Below are 18,485 nucleotides of genomic sequence, written 5' to 3'. Positions count from 1 at the left end.
TCTGGGGAGATAGTTAAGCTGAATTCTGTGTGATTTAGAGTACCTTGGTCTATGACTGGGTGATGGAATGACCTAACAAGTAGGCCATTGCTGAGTTTGTCAAGCAGTGCCATGACAAGACTTGGGGTACATCTGCATTGCAGTTTTTAAAATCCATGGCAGCGAGTCTCCGAGTCCAAGTCTAAAAACCCAGGCTCGTGCTACAATGCTAAAAACAGCAGTGTAGACATTGTAGCCTGGGCACTGAAACCTGCCCCCAGCTCCAGCCTGAGCCCGAATGTCTACACTTTTTTTTGTAATAGCGTATCATGAGCCCTGTGAGCCAGAGTCTGTAGACCTGGGCTCCGAGACTTGTTGCCATGGGTTTTAAAATACAGTGTATCCTAACAGGCTGATCTTGCACTAAAAAAGGCACTGATAACAGCCAGCCCAGTGAAAGGGGAAAAAATGTGTGTGCTGCATTGTCTCATGAATTTCATGTAGAAAGGTTCTAGTACATGGAGCTGGTTACTCCTTGATGAATATGTACATGAACTTTGCAATATGAAATCTTTTAGCTGTTGGTCTTGTTCTCTGACTATCTGTGCGTTCCTGTTTCTGTAATTCTTGTCATATCCTGGCTGGCTGTTTTTTTATTACCCTTATTTGTTAAGCCACATCTAAAAATTAAGAATGTAAATTCTTTTGGGACTGCAATCTGACTTGGGGGTATTATAAAAATAAAAATATTAATTTTATGCCAACTTATTTCCTTATGGTGTATAAAAAAAGCCTGAACGTTTTTTTTCTCGTTTTCATCCTCAAAATATCAGAAATGTCAAGTCTTGTCATGCCTGTTTTTGTTGGAAGACTTTGATGACCTAAATATGTGGATTGAGTGCTTTCACAGCCCTTAAATGAAGGTGTTGAATCCTTAATAAAGGCATATTTTCTTTCATATTTAAATCGGTGTTAACCAAAAAAAAAAAAAAGCCCCAAGCCAAAAACCAGTATCTTAAAAAGTTTAAATAAAAATCACTTCCTATTTCAGTTACTCAAGCTTTATTTGTACAATTGCTCTGATGTAAAAACCTACTAATTCTCCAACATCCATAGAATTTTCTGAGGTGCTCAAAACCTGAATTGCAATGTAAAAAGCAAAAGGGGGAAAATACTTTTTTGCCACGGGAATTGCCTCCCTTTCAGGACTTTTTTGGTATATCATAAAGAAGAAAAAAGGCACAAAACCACTCTTGGGTTTTGTACTTTTTGTGGCTGTTTTCCTTTAAAGCAAAATGTTTTTTACAGCAGTGTATTACATGTCCACCAAATTAATTGTCACGCTGGATGATTGACCTGACAACCATAGAGAGCCATGTCATTCACATTCTAATGCTATTTCTATGAGAGAGGCATGAGAAAGTGGATGCGACTAACAGGGGAGATGCTGGAAATGTGAATGTTGCATCTACTACTTGTTTGGAGAGTACCAGCATTCCTCCCCAACTTCAAACCCCGAAGTTTGAAGAGGACATTTTTGTTGTCATCGTGTACAGCAGGAAAATTAACGAGCTCTCGAAACCTTCTTGTCTAAACTCTTTTTGGTATTTCATAAAAATAAGGTATTTTCAGTATTTTCATCCCAAATTCCTTACTCTGATTTTCTTGAAATTTAATGTAAACCAGATCAGATCATTTCCTTTCCCCCTAACGTACATTCATCCCAAGAATAACATGTTTTTAGAACAGATGTGAAATGAGTCTTCAGATTTGGCAAAATGTATTTGTCCTTTTAAAATAAGCTCTCTGTCCTGTCTCTTCTTGACATATGAGGTTAGATCAGCTGGATAAACCATACTAAATGGTGAATCTGAAATAGTCAAGTGCATTGTACCCAATTACAAGGAAGCAGAGGTAATCATTCTAGAAAATATTTATGTTCAATTGCTAAGAGTAAAAGTGACACCTAAGGCAGCTTTCAGCAGGGCTGGCTCCAGGGTTTTGGCCGCCCCAAGCAGCCAAAACAAAACAAAACAAAAAAAGCAGCGATCGCAATCTGCAGTGGCAATTCGGCGGGAGGTCCTTCACTCCCAGGCGGAGTGAGAGACCGTCCGCCGAATTGCTGCCGAATACCTGGACGTGCTGCCCCTCTCCGGAGCGGCCGCCCCAAGCACCTGCTTGAGAAGCTGGTGCCTGGAGCCGGCCCTGGCTTTTAGTTAAGTCTCTGGAATTTTAAATGTCTGTGCATGTATTTGGAAATCATTACTTAGATTTAGTCAGCACTATTATTTAGGGTAGGGTGGACTTTTTGGCAAAGTGGTTCTCCAGTTTCTCTATAACTAGAAATACCCGCAGGCAGCCAACCTTTGGGATAATTAGTGCTTATTACAGTCTCCAAGACTTTATGTTTGGAAACATGTTAATGAAAATTCACCATCTGCTGGGCTTCTCTGAATTTACTCCATATTTACCGTCCTTCCCTCCATATATCTTTTTCTAGGAAGCTGTCAGCAACAGAAGCCAGGCATACCTTTATGTACACACGGTCCTTGTACATAAAGATAAAACACCTGGATCAGCTCTAATACTTAGTTATTTCAAGTGAAAAGAGTATAGTACTGTTATTCTTACGTAATCTGCCACAATTAGGTATAAACTGGACAATTTTTCTTTATGCTTTCTGATTTTCTCTTGCACAAATGTCTTACACGGGATACATCTGACATGTGGACTCTTACAGGTGTGGCTCATACAAACAATCCAGTCAGCCAGGAAAACATAGTGGACGAACAGGCCTTACCAATACTGGTTCACCTGCTTAAAAATCATAATTCTCTTCAGATAAAGGTGTGGAATAATGGTGGGAGTGAGGGGGTTTGTATGTATGTGTGAGCATGTTCTGTGGCTGAAAAATATTCTGAACTGAACTTTCTGAGAACACTTCTTGCCATCTTTTTGCAGCTTAGAGCATGAGAAAACAAAATTAAATAAATAATATCCCTCCTTAACAAGACACTTCAAAAGCCAGCTACTGATGAATAATTGCAAACTATGCCTAAAAAACTGCTTACTTTTAAGTGTATGAAGGCAATCATAAAAGTAATTTAAAACTTAAAAGATGTGCTGTAAGGATTCTGTTTTTCCCTGTGGATTTATCTTGAGTAAATTGTTTTTTCTAATGAGGTAATTGTTCATGAATAGTGGACTTCCCTCTGCTAATTCATAACATTCCTTTTGAGTGTGTTTTTTATGCAGGGAATAACATAAGACAGTTTGATATGCTGGCACATCTTCAGTGCACAGTGAGGCATATGGGACCAAACCTACCTGCTGGTCATAGAATCATAGAATATCAGGGTTAAAAGGGACCTCAGAAGGTCATCTAGTCCAATCCGCTGCTCAAAGCAGGATCAATCCCCAGACAGATTTTTGCCCCAGATCCCTAAATGGTCCCTCAAGGATTGAACTCACCACTCTGGGTTTAGCAGGCCAATGCTCAAACCACTGAGTTATCCCTCCTCCTATGAGAGCATGTGAATACTTTGCTTCTCTAAAGGTGCAGTAAGTAGGAGTATAATATATCCACAATTCTGGAGTCTTCATTCCTTCGAATATGACGCTTGGAATGACCAGGCTCAGAATGCTTTAAATCTGTTTTTTGAGACATTAAAGCTGTAGTGAGGATTGGCTGAAAAACGTGTGAATCTGGTCATACAGAAGCATGGCTCTGCATGTGAGTGTTACTTCTGTCTTCAAAGAACAAGAATGACAAGTGGGTCATCTTGTCTCTCTAATCCTAAAGTATAGGTATAATTTAAACTACATAAATAAACCAATTAACCAAAGACCTTGTAGTGTAATGGACAAAATACCATTTGTTTATGGTATATAAATTACAAGAGCAATCAGTTCTCACTTTCTCAAGCTGATCATGATTTGAGGTCAGGAACATAGGAATTCACATACTGATCCAGACCAGAGGTCAATCAGCAGACCAGTATGCTTTAAAGGAAGATGCAAGAAACTCTGAAGAGGGCAATTAAGAAGTAACCTGACCATACAGGAAGTTTTTTCTTAACACCTTTAATTCAGTGCCTGGCTTATGCCATGAAGCATGAAGGTTTATATCCCTTAAAAATAATATATTTTGTAAATTTCATCTAGTATAAATGTGGATGTTTCCATTATCCATATAAATATTGAATCCTTTTTTTTTTTTTTTTAAACCTACTAAGTCTTGGCCTCAATTATATTTTGTTCAAGTGAGTTTTCCTACATACTTAGTTTTCTAGTATAAACTGATTTGTTGCTTATTAAATAAAATATGCCATGAATTTGCTCTGCAAAATGTAAGTATATAATATCTGCATTTTTCTTTACAATATATATTTAGGTTGAAGTTGCATATTCCTTGGCTTGCATTGTTTTAAGGAACAGTAATTTACAGACTGTGTTACAAGAGGAGGAAGGTTTCGATTATAGTGATGTTCTTGAACTTCTTAATGCACCTGATAAGGTACTGTACTTGGTAAAGTAGCAGTATTAATTTAGGAAAAAGTATTCTATATTACTGTTATAGTGTCACCATAAGCCAAATATGGCATACCAAATTTACTATACTATAGCTCCAAATGTTTACTGTATGGACTTCACATGTCAGACACACATATCAAAAGTGTGTCCTTTTAATATAACTATTTTTTAAATATTCTTATGGGTTGGGTTAAACCTTACTGAAGCCAGTGGGTGTAACAGCTGCTCTTAATTTGATAGCTGTAAGAAACAGTTAAGCTCATTTATAGCAGTCCCCACCCAAAACAAAGGCATATGGAGAAGGAAGCTGCAGACATAGTCTGGTCCAGGTCGGTGTGTGTCCCTGACAGAATCCTAGAGAGAAGACTTTTGGGCCTTGTGCTGGCTAAAAGAAGCTTGAGCGTGTGAGTAAGGAAACAGTCTCATATTATTGGGTCCTCGTGTGTTCAGGGAAACAGTACATTCTTTGTAAATAAACAAATTGCATCAGAGAAAAACTCCAACTCCATCACAAATTTCTCCCCCTAACTAGAACAGCTTACAAAGACCCCAAATTGTTGGCTACCAGCTTGAGTCAAAAGGGGTAACAGTATAATTATTTAATAAGTTCTATAGTTTTATTTAGATTTGGACATACAGTTTTGAAATTAAAAATGTATATGACAGGCTGAAGTACAGTTGCAGCAGCATTAATGGTATAAATGCTATCACAATTTCAAAACTAATATATTGTTCAGAATCAAGGCACACGCTAAATTCATGACCACAAGATCCTCAGTTTAGGAAGAAGCTACTGACTACTGCAAACAGGGTCAAACCTTAAACCCAGAATATGTGTAAGTGACTTGGTAGTCCTTTCCATCATGCACACATCCTCTGGAAGTGCTAATCATTCCTGAGGACAATTGTGCCTGATGTGGAAGGATGTTGGAGGGGATCGGCACCCACTCCATGAATAGAAGGTGGGACTAGAGCTCATGCCATTGAGAGCTGAGCTTTATGGATCTTGATGCTCCTTTCCCCCTTCTTTGGAGTTGTAGATGTCACTTCACGCATCAGTAAACCTTTTATTGTTGCTACTGCAGGGGGCAGAGGGAGATCAGGATTGGGTCCCCATTAACACAGGACAAAAAGCAAGGTTAATTATATTGGTTGGGAGTTAGCAAGATTCAGAGTATGTGCATGTTCCTCTTGCCCCTATCACCAGAGAGAGGGATTTCTTTAGGCTGAGGGTCCTTTACTTTGCTCCCAGACTCTCACTTCCATTTGAAAGCAGTGAGCTGCAAAATCACTGTTGGGCTTCATTGCTACATCCATCCAGTCTTCTCAGCTGTCAGCCACAGAGGCTTGTATTCTGCAGTGGATTTGGGGAGGCTTAGCACATGCTCAGTACCTTCCCAACAGCATCTTCCAGCTTCTGGTAGTTGGGGTGAGAGACGCTAGACAGCCATATGGGTGCCTCTGCGTGTGTTCTTTCTCATTCTGGGGACAAACAGACCTCTGCAGCTGTAGAGTCTAGCTGAATCACACAGTTTGTGCTGTACATCATCTACCTTATGTTTTACACTGCTGCCCCTCACCATAGTGTCTGAAATACTGCCATGTAAAATCAAAAGCAATAGTGAAGGCCCTTGTGGACTGTAGAGTCTCTGACACGTCAGGGACACTTCAGGAAAATCTGCAGGGATAGGGTTTGTTTTTTTAAATTTTATTTATTTCATTTTTTGTTCTGTCTGTTTCAGGAGGGATTTTTTTTTCTTTTGTTCTTGATTGGGGTTTTTTTTTGGTTAAAGAGAAGTGTCAGTGTGATGAGTGTCATTCTTATTGTTATCTAGTCTCTGAGGGTTTGGCCTGCAATATTTATATGAAAATCAATAAAAACAAAGATGAAAAATATGAGGATGGGGTTGGTAATTATTTTAACATATCAAAGAATAAAGTATTTTATTCTTTAATTTTTAGATAGTATGAAAACTTCAGAGCTTGCATGTTTCTGTGGGGTTTTGTATTTTTTTTTTTTTTAAGGATATTTGTTTACGAGCTGGATATGCTTTAGCCCTTTTTGCATACAACAATCCTGTCCAACAGTTCCTGATATTGGAGACCGGCGCAATTATGATGTCTACATTTGAACCTTTTCTACGATCAGAAATTGAGACAGATAAAGCAATGGCTGCATTTCAGGTATAGGAATAGGGCTTTTACTCATAACACACAAAACAGATTATACATTTTGGGCCTATGTGTAATGTTATGGTTATTAGTATAACTGATAGAACTGATTTTTACACAAAAATATTAATATAAAGTCCTTTTCAAAGAGCTTAAATGGCCGAATATAGTAACACTTATAAAATGTGTAAATTACATTACAGATTCTAAAGATCCTAGTCTTCTCTGCAAGTCTCCGTCATGAACTATTTCAAAAATAATCAGAACTTGGGACTGTTTTTGATGGTAGAAGAAAATGTTGGCTATAGACTTGATCCTGTATCTTTACTCAGACAAAAATCAATAGGAATTCTGTCTGATTAAGGAGCGCAGGTTTTTTCCCTATGTGTTTTTAATTTAGCATAAGAAAAGAGTAACCATCGTATCAAGATTATTTTAACAAACCAACAAATGTGTAGAGTGGTGGAAAAGTCTGTAACACCTGAAGATGTATGAGTTATATGAATAAAATTGCTTGTATTGCACTGACATGTCTATACTAAGGTTGTGCCTTTTTCTGCCAATAGGCAAAGGTCCAAAGTGCAAGTGATAGGGTTGAAAGTGTCTTGTAAACGTACAGCACTATACACAATAAGTGATTTTTTATTAATAAGTGAAGAAAAAAGGAAACAGAAGAAACCTACTTAAACAATCTGTATCTTTTAAAAATTGTCTGCCTTTGATTTCAGATTGTTGTTTTAGCCAGAGTCATAGTGGATGTGGACCAAGTTACTTTGTCTGCAAGAGGTGTTACTATTTTAGTTGAACTACTAAATTCTGAAATGACAGCTACTCTTGTTCTAACAGGTAAGAATTATAGAAGATGAGCAAAAACTCATAGCAATATAAAGTTAAGCATTTCCATAAAATACTGTCGTTTCTCCAAAATGAGATATTGAACAGTAGGATAGTGAAACTTACTGTTTAATATTAGATGGCAGACTCAGGTCAGGAGATTGGCTCTTCCAAAATGCCTGCACAAAGGAGTAAGAGGACATAAGGCAGAGGTGGGCAAACTACGGCCCGCGGGACCGTCCTGCCCGGCCCCTGAGTTCCCGGTCGAGGAGGCCAGCCCCCTCCCCCACCACCTCCCTAGCTGCCCCTCTTCCCCCGGAGTCTCAGAGCACCGCGCCACTAGCGCTCTGACCCGCCGCTCCTGTCGGGCAGCGCGGATGGCGTGGCTGGCTCCGGCCGGGCAGCGAGCTCCTGCTGCTTTGAGCAGCATGGTAAGGGGGCGGGGGCTGGATAAGGGGCAGTGGTCCCGGGGGCAGTCGGGACAGAGAGTGGGGGCGGTTGGATGGGCGTGGGAGTCCGGGGGGGCTGTGAGGGAGTGGGGGCATGGATAGGGGTCAGGGCAGTTGGGACAGGGAGCGGGGGAATTGGATAGGGGGTGGGGTCCTGGGGAACGGTTGGGGTGGGGGTCCCAGGAGGGGGTGGTCAGGGGACAAGGAGCAGGGGGTGTTGGATGGGTCACGGGTTCTGAGGGGGACAGTCGGGGGGCGGGAATGGGGTGGGCACCAGGCTGTTTGGAGAGGCACAGCCTTCTCTACCCAGCCCTCCATACAGTTTCGCAACCCCGATGTGGCCCTTGGGCCAAAAAGTTTGCCCACCCCTGACATAAGGCATCTCTTGGTCTGCTTACAGCATGAGGGAGGGAGGAGCAGCTGCCTCTGCAGGGCTTTTACTCCCACTCCCATGCCCCACTATGGTCTGCCTAGCATAATTAAACTAATGTAGAGGGAGAAGTAATCTGCATTAGGAAAAAAGATTTGGCAGATTACTTTTCCCCCCTCTAACAAGGTAGGACCCAGGGACTGAATTGTGACTCTGAGACACAATTTAGTCCCTCATCTGTTTCTAGGGCAGCACAGGTTACATGCTGCCCCTTACCCTGGGCAAACTGTAGATTTATAATCTGGCCCTCCATTTTTATTCAATTCTTGCTCAGGCAAAATTCATATAGACATCAATGAGAGTTTTCCTTTGGTAATATATGAGTAAAAACTGAAGAAGGATTTCAAGATTTTGTTCAAAGACGATAAAGGAGATGAATTTAATAAAATACTGCTACAGTATTTTAAAATGATTCCTCTTACAAAAGCAAATTTCTTGGAGGCAGAAATCAACATTTTAGATGCAATAGATATAAAAAACGTATTGAGAATATCACCGTAGAAATAATGGCAGAAGACAAAAGACTGTGGGTATGACGACTTCCCTGATAATATTTAAACACATTTTGAAAAAACAAAGAATTTCATTAAGATTATGCAGGAGACTAGAAGTGAGCAAACTGATAATATGTTTGACATTATATGATGTGTAATTCCAGTGTCTAATTAATTTGTAGGGAAGTTATTGGCTAGCCTGGCTCATACAAGAGCAGGTGTTCCAGAAGCAATTACTGAACTAGGAACTATCAAACGTCTTTGTTATCATTTGTACTCAGATAAAGAAGAGGTAAAATTTCTCCCATCTCCCCAAAATAAAATGTTCATGTTGTGGTTTTAAATTTATTTTTCTTCTTTATTAATTAGATCTATTTGTTTGAAAAATTAGCTGATGAATGTTAGCTTTATATGTAGTAATAGAAATATTTTATAAAACCTCACTAAGCAACCAAAAAGCCACATTAAAAATAAAATAACTGTGTAAGACAAAAAGAAGAACAGGAGTACTTGTGGCACCTTAGAGACTAACAAATTTATTAGAGCATAAGCTTTCGTGGGCTGTAGTCCACGAAAGCTTATGCTCTAATAAATTTGTTAGTCTCTAAGGTGCCACAAGTACTCCTGTTCTTCTTTTTGCGGATACAGACTAACACGGCTGTTACTCTGAAACTTGTGTAAGACAAAGATCCTGGCCCCATTGAAATCAATGGCAAAATTTCCACTGACTTCAGTGGGGCCAGGATTTCCCCCAAAGGTTTCAGTGTATGTTTGTTAAATTCTTAAATCCTGATCATGAATGGTAAATTTCTTACCTGATAATTTCCTTTATAATAGTAGTATCTACCACTATTCTGAGATGTATGTGAAGTAGTTAGCAGTGAACAGAAGTCAGGAGAAATAAGAAACAAGATTGAGATAAGGAAGACACTCCCCTCCCCAACTCCAAGTTAACACTGCTCTACAGCCAAAATGCTTCTGAAATAAATGAAGTCAAACTTTACTAATTCTGGCTCACTGAGAACGAAAATGATGCTTAAAATTGTTGATTGGCTCTAGTTTTCAAGATATGCTATTGGCTCAGTATATACGACCCTTGACTTGGGAATGGCAGAGGATAAGTGAGTTATAAAGGGAAGGGATCTCAATTTAAACCAGAAATGACTAAAATACATCTTTGACTGGATCTATGAATAAATCTATGACTGGGTTTGGACAGTACTTGCTTTTTAGGCAAAACTATGAATGATGCAATCTGAAGCTGGTACTGCGTCATACATGATATGAATTGCATCATGCTATTCCTAGAAGTCATGGATGATGCAATCATAACGAAGCTTACATCACTCTGCTGAACAAATTGCCCTATATCAGCTTGTAGTAGGGTCGCGCCGGGGCTCTACCCTTCGAGACGGAGGGGTGCCACACTGGCTCACTGTAGCGCAGACAGTTAAAGCTCAGGTCCCTTTACGCGGGGGCTGAGCGGCCGGCAGTTCGGGGAGCTCAGGCCCTTAGGCAGGGCTGAGCGCTAATCAGCAGTTTAAGCAGGCCCAGGCCCTGGATCAGGGCGGGGCACAAACAGTCACAGCTCAAGCCCTTTGGGGCAGGGGTTGGGCAAACAAGCAGTTAAGGAGCTCAGGCCCTGGGGCAGGGTGGGGCACAAACAGTCACAGCTCAGGCCCTTGGATGCAGGGGCTGAGCAGACAAGCAGTTAAGGTAAGCCCAGGGTCCTACACCTAAGCATCAGGTGAGGGGAAGCCTGCCACCCGTGAGTGGGGTGGCAGGAGAGGACGCAGGCCCACCCACTCCACTGCGTTCCAGCCCGGGGCCCTACCAGCGGTTACTGCCACTGCCGGTCAGTGGGGTATCCTGACCGAAACACACTGACATCGGCTCACAGGCCTCTGTAGCCTGACCGGGGTCAGTTCCCCCTCGGGGCCTACCTCGTTGGCGATGCCGGGTTCGGGCCAGTCCAGCAGCATCGGTTCCTCGGGTGCGGGGCTTGGGGGCCGGGCCGGCAGCTCTCCCCCAGAGTAGCTGGCACGGGGCAGGCTTGGCTCCTCCTCGGGGTAGCTGGTCCGGGGCAGGCTTGGCCAGTCCTCCTCGGGGTGGCTGGCACGGGGCAGGCGTGGCCAGTCCTCCTTGGGGTAGCAGGTCCGGGGCAGGCAGGGCCAGTCCTCCTCGGTGTACCTGGCGAGAGGTAGGCTCGACCGTCGCGGGGGGGTAGCAGGCGGCTCGCGTCCTGCGGTTGTCTCCCAAGCAGGAGCTCGGCCCGGGACGTCTGCTCTCTCTGGCGGTCTGGGCCTTACTGAGCTCTCCCGGCGGGCTTTTATACTTCTGGGTCGGGGCCGTGACCTCGGAGGGGTGGGCCCCGGACCCGGTGGCTCCGCCCATGCTGGGGTTGGAGGAAGCTCGGCCCTATCGGAGACGGAGGGGTGCCACACTGGCTCACTACACAGCTCTAGAAATCATACAGTGTCGTGCTCTCTTATTTGTCAGGGTTTGATTTTGCAAAGGGACACATTTCTGTTTAGCCAAAGTGAGCAGAGATGCCTCGTACTTGTGTGAACAGTGCAGATAACTTCTGCTATGTTTGCGGTGAAGTGACTTTTGCATCACAAAAGCGCAGTATAACCACTATGGTTAAGAAAGCCTATCACCTTTATTTTGGCTGCAAAATTGGAGATCAGGACAAGAAGTGGGCCCCACACATATGCTGCAACACTTGTGCAACAAATCTTCGCCAGTGGTTGAACAGGAAAAGGAAATCTATGCCTTTTGCAGTGCCAATGATTTGGAGAGAGCCAACAGATCATACCAGCAGTTGTTACTTCTGCATGGTGCCTCCAGTTGAGAAAGGTGTGTCGAAGAAAAAGTGGACTGTGCATTATCCAAACATTCCATCAGCTATATGCCCAGTACCCCACGGAGAAGGACTGCCGGTTCCTGTTGCACCAGAATCATTCTCACGAGTCAGACGAGGAAGAGGATGAAACTTCTGGTCCTGAACCATCAATGTCACAGGACCCACATTTTCTCCCATCCTCCTCCTCTGAACCACACCTCATAACACAAGGTGAACTGAATGACCTTGTCAGGGATTTGGAACTACCCAAGAGTAAGGCAGAGCTGTTGGGCTCCAGACTACAGCAGTGGAATCTCCTGGCAGGTGATGTTAGGGTTTCCATGTTCCGTGACCGTCAAAAGGATCTTGTCCCATTCTTCTTCATGGAAGGTGATCTTGTAGCCTGCAGCAACATCGATGGTGTGATGGCAGCCCTCAACATCGTTCACAATCCAGATGAGTGGAGACTGTTCATTGATTCATCGAAGACGAGTCTGAAAACTGTTTTACTGCATAATGGCAATGTTTTGCCATCAATTCCAGTTGGTCATGCAGTCCATATGAAGGAAACCTATGACAACATGAAACAACTTTTGAGGTGCATAAACTCTGACCAACATCAGTGGCAGCTTTGTGGCGCTTTGAAGGTTGTTGCTCTCTTGCTTGGTCTGCAGACTGGATACACAAAGTACTGCTGTTTTCTCTGCGAATGGGATAGTCGTGCAAGAGATTCCCACTACATCAAGAAAGATTGGCCACTCCGACAGTCATTGGAGCCTGGGAGGAAAAGTGTTCAGCATCCACCACTTGTTGAATCAAGGAAGATTTTGTTACCACCCTTACACATCAAGCTGGGTCTGATGAAGAACTTTGTCAAGGCCATTGACAAAACACAAGCAGCTTTCAAGTACCTCCATGGAAAATTTCCAAGGTTAAGTGAAGCTAAGATAAAGGAAGGTGTCTTTGTTGGTCCTCAGATTTGTGAGCTTCTTCGAGATGATGCATTTGACCATGCACTGCGTGGCAAGGAAAAGACGGCATGGAAAGCCTTCCAGTTAGTGGCAATAAATTTTCTCGGAAACAACCAGGCACACAACTACAGGTTGTTAGTGGAAAACCTCCTCAAGGCATACAAAAGCCTTGGTTGCAACATGTCACTAAAGATACATTTTTTGCACTCTCATCTAGATTTTTTTCCACCGAACTGCGGAGCAGTGAGCGACGAGCACGGCGAACGATTTCACCAGGATATTGCAACAATGGAGAAATGCTATCAGGGCAAATGGAGCCCATCAATGCTTTCAGACTATTGCTGGCCAGTGACAAGAGATGCTCCATTTAATGAATACAAGAGACAAGCCAAGAAGCGCCAAGTGGACACTGAATAATTTTTCCTTTTGTTTCATAATACATTTTATTTATATAACCCTTTTGCTGATTTTTAAAGTGTTACATAAACAGGACAGGTGAAATATTATCATGTAAAGCAACCATAAACACATGAAAAGACCTAGGTTTACAATTTATGATTAAAACTCTACTATCTACACAATATACATAGACATAAAATGTAAAAACTTAAATATCATAGAAACAGTAGCCAATCAGTTGTTTTAATTGTCATATTTGAATTCAGCACATCAAAATACATAATAAATAGCACATTTTATCTCTGAAGCAGACAACTTCTCAAAAATTGTAGACCAGTGTAATTGCCCCAAATAGCAATGCTATTACTATACCACTGCTTGTAGCATATCGCTGCCACAGGAGGCCTCTGTGAAGGATAGAAAGTCCACTTTATAGGATCTAATAAAGGTGTTAACTTATGACCACGTTGCTGCCCTGCAAATTTCTGAAGTAGAAGCATAAGTACTTTTTGCCTATACAGTCATCATAGCTCTTGTGGCATGTGCCTTAATGCCTTCTGGACTGGAGCACCTGGCATCTTGCATGCTTCTATGATGCGTAGCTTGATCCATATAGTTACTAATAGCTTGGATACCCTACGCCTTTGGTTTTTTGGATGAAAGGATACAAACAAGGAGCCCTAGCTTCTTGTTGATTTGGGGCACATGTTACAGCTCTTTAGTGCTTTTTTGAACATCTAAAGTGTGCCATACTTTTTCTCAGATGCTGTGGCTTTGGACAGAATGAAGGAAGGAGTATCTCCTGTGAGGAATGGGAAAATGAATTCACCTTAGGCAAGAATGATTCTGGTATTCTTCACACCAGCTTTTTCACACCTGGAACACGCAGTGAGATTCCTATGTGAATATAGCTACCAGTTCAAAAACTCATCTAGCAGACGTGATGGTGACCAGAAAACAGATTTTGATGGATAGGTAGAATAGAGATATTGATGTCAATGACTCAAAAGGGTGTGGCTTAGGACTTTTAATTTCTATTGGAGGTTCCATTTGGGAACAAATGGTTTAACCACAAGTTTAGCCAGTCTGATTGCTCTAAGAAATCTGGATTCTTGAGGGTTCTCTTAAGGAACCAGAGGATCCAGAAAATAGGAGGCTACTTATTGGTGACACCTGGTGTGGTATGGAGCTGGGCTGAATTCCATTGTTTACTCCTTCCTGAAGAAAGTCCAGGATATCTGAGATATCAGGATCCTTGGGATTTTTATTATGTTCTTCACACCACAAGCTAAACGTAGTCCAGATGGAGGAGCAGCCCTTTAGTGTTGAATCTTGCCTGGAGGAGAAGAGTTCTAATTGCTTTGGAAGATCACTTGCACAGCTAAGGCTTCTAATGGTAACCGTGCCTCAAAGGGTCACAATTGAGGATGCCAAATTCAGGATGAACTGGTGAGAAATAGGGCAGATACACCCCAAGACTGATGGCTAATCCCCCTTAGGATATACCAAACCAGCAACAAAAGTAAACTTCTGTTTCACCACACTGGCTAACAAGAAGTCATAAAAGCAGTTTCCCCTGTCATTTCAGTCCTTGTATTACCACTGAAAACACTGGATTGAAAGGTGAGTGGTTCTTTACAACCAGTCTCATCAACTAAAAGGTTCTTCTGATCCCAAAGGACCAGCCACACACCCACATCAATATATAAGTTATATCTTACCCAAAAATCATGTTGATGCCAATCCTTTAGTATCTAAAAACTAAAGGTTTATTCATGGAAAGAAAGAGAAAGAAAGAAAGAAGTGAGAGTTAAAATTGGTTAAAGGAATCAAATACATACAATAAATGCAGAGTTCTTGGTTCAGGCTTGTAGCAGAGATGGAATAAACTGCTGGTGTAAGTCTCTGGCTGCTTCCAAATCATTGGAAGGTCCTCAGTCCATTGGTTAGAATGCTTTAATCTGGGTGTGGATGGAGAAATGGGCCTTGGTAAAGGATGTCTGGTCTCACTGAGAGCTGCACTGGTGGTTCCAATTTTAGTTCTATCAGATTGGAGAATCATGATCTCTTTGGCCAGCGTGAAGCTATCTTTGCTTCTTCTCGCCTTATCTTCTGGATCATCTTCCCTAGAAATGGAAAGGGTAGAACTGCATAAAACAGGCCTTGTGGCCATATGTGCAAAAAAGCAACTGTTCTCAAAGATCTGAGGTCTGCTTCCCTGGCGAAGTACTAGAGTCACTTAGCGTCTTTATGATTGGTGAATAGATCCACTGCCAGAAGGCTGAATTTCTGCAAAATCAGAGTGATTCAGGCACCATTCTGAGTTTTTGATTATGCGTCTGCTGAGCCAGTCTGCCTTTGGATTCAGCTCTCCTTTTATGTATATTGGCCTTATGGAAGGGAGAGTCCTCTCTACCCATTCCATTATCTCCATTACTTCTGTGCATAGTAACGCTCCTTGTTCCCCATTGGTTGTTGAGATGCGACTTTGGTTGTGTTGCACAGGACATTTTTCTACTCTAAGTAGTTCTGCAACCTCTGTAGGGCTAGCTTGATGGCTCTAAGCTCCAATAGGTTGATACTCTGGTTCCTTTTCCTGGAGTTCTAGGCACCTTGTGCTGTCCAACCCAGATGCGCTCTCCATCCCGACAGGATGGCCTCACTTGTGAGCAGGAGAGGTGAAAGCTCCCTAAAAGTGTGGGGGGAGCACCCACTCCCCAACCATGCCCCCCCTGTGCCGCCCCTTCTCCTTGAGGCTTTTCCATCCACTCGCTCCTCTCCCCCATTCACCCCCATCGCTCGCCCTTACAGCTGGTAAAAAGTGATGGGGCCATGCCTCCCCGTCCTCCTCCCACTCCCCACCCCCCGTTCCGGTGCCCCTGCTTGTAAGTAACTGTGGGTCTGGAAGGCATATGGGAAGACTCCTGCGGAGGTTCTGTGGGATTGCCCACCACCTTTGAGAGTTCAGCATCTGGTTGGGAACCAGTACCTGATCTTGCATGCATTCTGGTGAATTGTTCCATACTTACAGGAGAAATGCCTAGAGGCACCTCACCCCTGGGGTGATATCTGTATTTGAAACCAGGAGGTCCAGTAACTGTATACATTGAGATAACTGTATGGCTGCAAGTCTGTTATTACTTGTTTTTAAAGTTGTTTTTAATATAGAATTGTAAATATAGATGGAGTATTATTAAGAATTAGCCAAAATAATAAAATTAATAGTAATTTAAAATTTTTATTATTTCTAAACTGCCTAATCAGGCACACTTATCAACATGGATTAAAGCCAAATACTTTTGTTCATCTTCCCATGGCTATTCATCTTTTCCAACGTGTGCCCCATTATAAAATGCTTAATCTTGCTCTCATTAAGTCAATAGATAAACTCCCTGTGGTGTAGGATCAGGCCTGAAGTGTACATCAGGCTACCAGTGGTAGACCCAAATTTATCTTCTTTTTACTGGGGGGGGGAGGTCTGTTATTTTAAATTATTGACTATTATTCTGATCCTCATTTGGTGGTTTTGTCAGGTTGGGAGCTGTGAGCATCCTTGCTCTGTTTTGATAATATAGTTGCTTTATTTAATGTGAAGAATACATCTTTGAAATCAGAATTATAATCCGCCTCAAACCATTATCAGGGACAACATTTCTGTTTCTTCTAGGTTCGTATAGCTTCAGCTGGTGCTCTTGGATACTTAACATTTAACCGCACTGCTTATCGCCATCTATTAGTGGAATGCAGGAACAAACCTAAGCAGTTCACACGTCTAATGAATAACATCAGCAGGGATGCAAAAATAAGCCAGGACTTTATAAAAGAATTCCAAAGGCAAAGACAAGTGGGGCTGCCTTCTTTAAGGTACCATATGCTGTACATTTATATGGGTGTGTGTTTACTGAAGTTAAAAAATGAAATAGAAATAATTATATGATTTTCTATTTAAGGATAAATTTTCCAAATATGGCAGCAGAGGTCTGTATGCAAAAAATGCACGTACATACAACTAAGCCATTGGTGCATGCAAAAAGATATTTGCTCATGCAAGTGCCTTTTGTGGGCACAGTTAGTCAATTTGCTTTGGCAAAAGTGGGTACATGTATATGTGAATGTTGGCCTCAACTTTAAGAAAATGTATCCTTTCTTGTGCACAAATATTTCCTTACTCCTCTCAAGCCTAATCTCATATTCTGTGTATATATTTCAAATATATGCACACTTTATCACTGCTTTACAAGATGGTATCTTTTTTCTCATGTGAAAATCTAGGTGATATACTAGGAACCAGTAACACCAGTCTCAAAATATTAAGGTAACATTATCATTTGCAAATATCTTAGGCAAAATAGTCAGTTGGACAAAATCCAAAGTAATAAATTGGGGCAAGTTCAGTCAGGACCCTGTGCATGAGCATGAATCAGAATACTGTGCACGGCGCGGGGAGTGCATAGCAGAAGTTTTACATCGCTAACATGCTCCCCCAAAACGCACAGGTCCTCCAGAAATGGTGGTGGTTTGTTCTGGAACATGATTTACATATTTTTTTGAATAGATGCAATTGACTTGGCATTGGCCCCCTTCACTCTCCACAGACTGTTCTATCTCCTGACAGAATTCATTCCTGGCCAAAATGGGTGTATGATAATGTTGTTTTTTTAGCATATGTATTGGGTTGTGTTCATTGTGGGGCCATTCATGGAGGCAAAATTTAGCTCCTTGTCAAAAAGCTGTACATCAAATTTAAATGCTCTGTTTATTATTTATATTTATAAAAATCCATTCAATACTCAGCTACTACAAAAAATTAATGGTAGAATTTAGAGTAAGTTATGGGCATCTCCAATCCCATATAAAAAAACAAAACAGAATTTATAATTAAAAAAGACATTCATATTGAAATGAAAACATAAAAATATAACTGATATAGAAATTAAATGAATTTAGTTTATTATCGGTATTACAGTAGCATATTGAAACTCGGTCAAAGGTAAGGTCCTTCTTGTGCTAGGCTCTGTATGACTAACAAAAAGATGGTCCCTGTCCCAAAAAGCTCACAATCTAGGTTTAAGACAGAAGAAACAAACTGATGGGCCGGAAGAGAGTGGGAGGACAATGTAATAGTAAAATGAGCATATTTTGCATAGTAGGCAGTGAGTTTATGCTTGAATCAGGAGTTCCCCTGCGTGCCACCCCCCCTACCCCCCTTGCTGCAGGCGGCCCTCCATAAGCAGCTAGTAGTGCTTTTTTAAGTTTTTGTGACAGAGGTACTTGGAGGACAAGGTGGTGGCTCTGCAGATTATGACAGGTTTTCCTCCCATATATAAAGTGATATAAAAGAAAGTGTACAGGTGGGAGACCTCAGTTTAATCCCCCCCT

The 18,485-nt window shown here is 41.9% G+C and overlaps 1 protein-coding gene across 3 annotated transcripts in view; it reads left to right on the top strand.

Annotated features, from left to right (window-relative positions):
- The window catches only part of ANKAR (ankyrin and armadillo repeat containing), a 44,939-nt gene that overhangs the window by 22,582 nt on the left and 3,872 nt on the right, over positions 1-18,485 (top strand). The window contains exons 18-23 of one of the 3 annotated variants that reach the window (XM_054043699.1): positions 2,720-2,826; positions 4,373-4,495; positions 6,538-6,696; positions 7,413-7,530; positions 9,074-9,183; positions 16,774-16,970. In XM_054043699.1, the coding sequence (XP_053899674.1) occupies positions 2,720-2,826; positions 4,373-4,495; positions 6,538-6,696; positions 7,413-7,530; positions 9,074-9,183; positions 16,774-16,970 (814 nt within the window). Of the gene's footprint in view, positions 1-2,719; positions 2,827-4,372; positions 4,496-6,537; positions 6,697-6,887; positions 7,209-7,412; positions 7,531-9,073; positions 9,184-16,773; positions 16,971-18,485 lie in introns of those variants that run through there. The other 2 variants (XM_054043700.1, XM_054043701.1) reach the window with 2 other exon arrangements.

Source organism: Malaclemys terrapin, chromosome 11, assembly GCF_027887155.1.
Source record: "Malaclemys terrapin pileata isolate rMalTer1 chromosome 11, rMalTer1.hap1, whole genome shotgun sequence".
In the NCBI taxonomy this organism is placed as follows: domain Eukaryota; kingdom Metazoa; phylum Chordata; order Testudines; family Emydidae; genus Malaclemys; species Malaclemys terrapin.
Note: the sequence above shows the minus strand (reverse complement) of the source record. Positions and strands in the feature narration are given on the sequence as shown.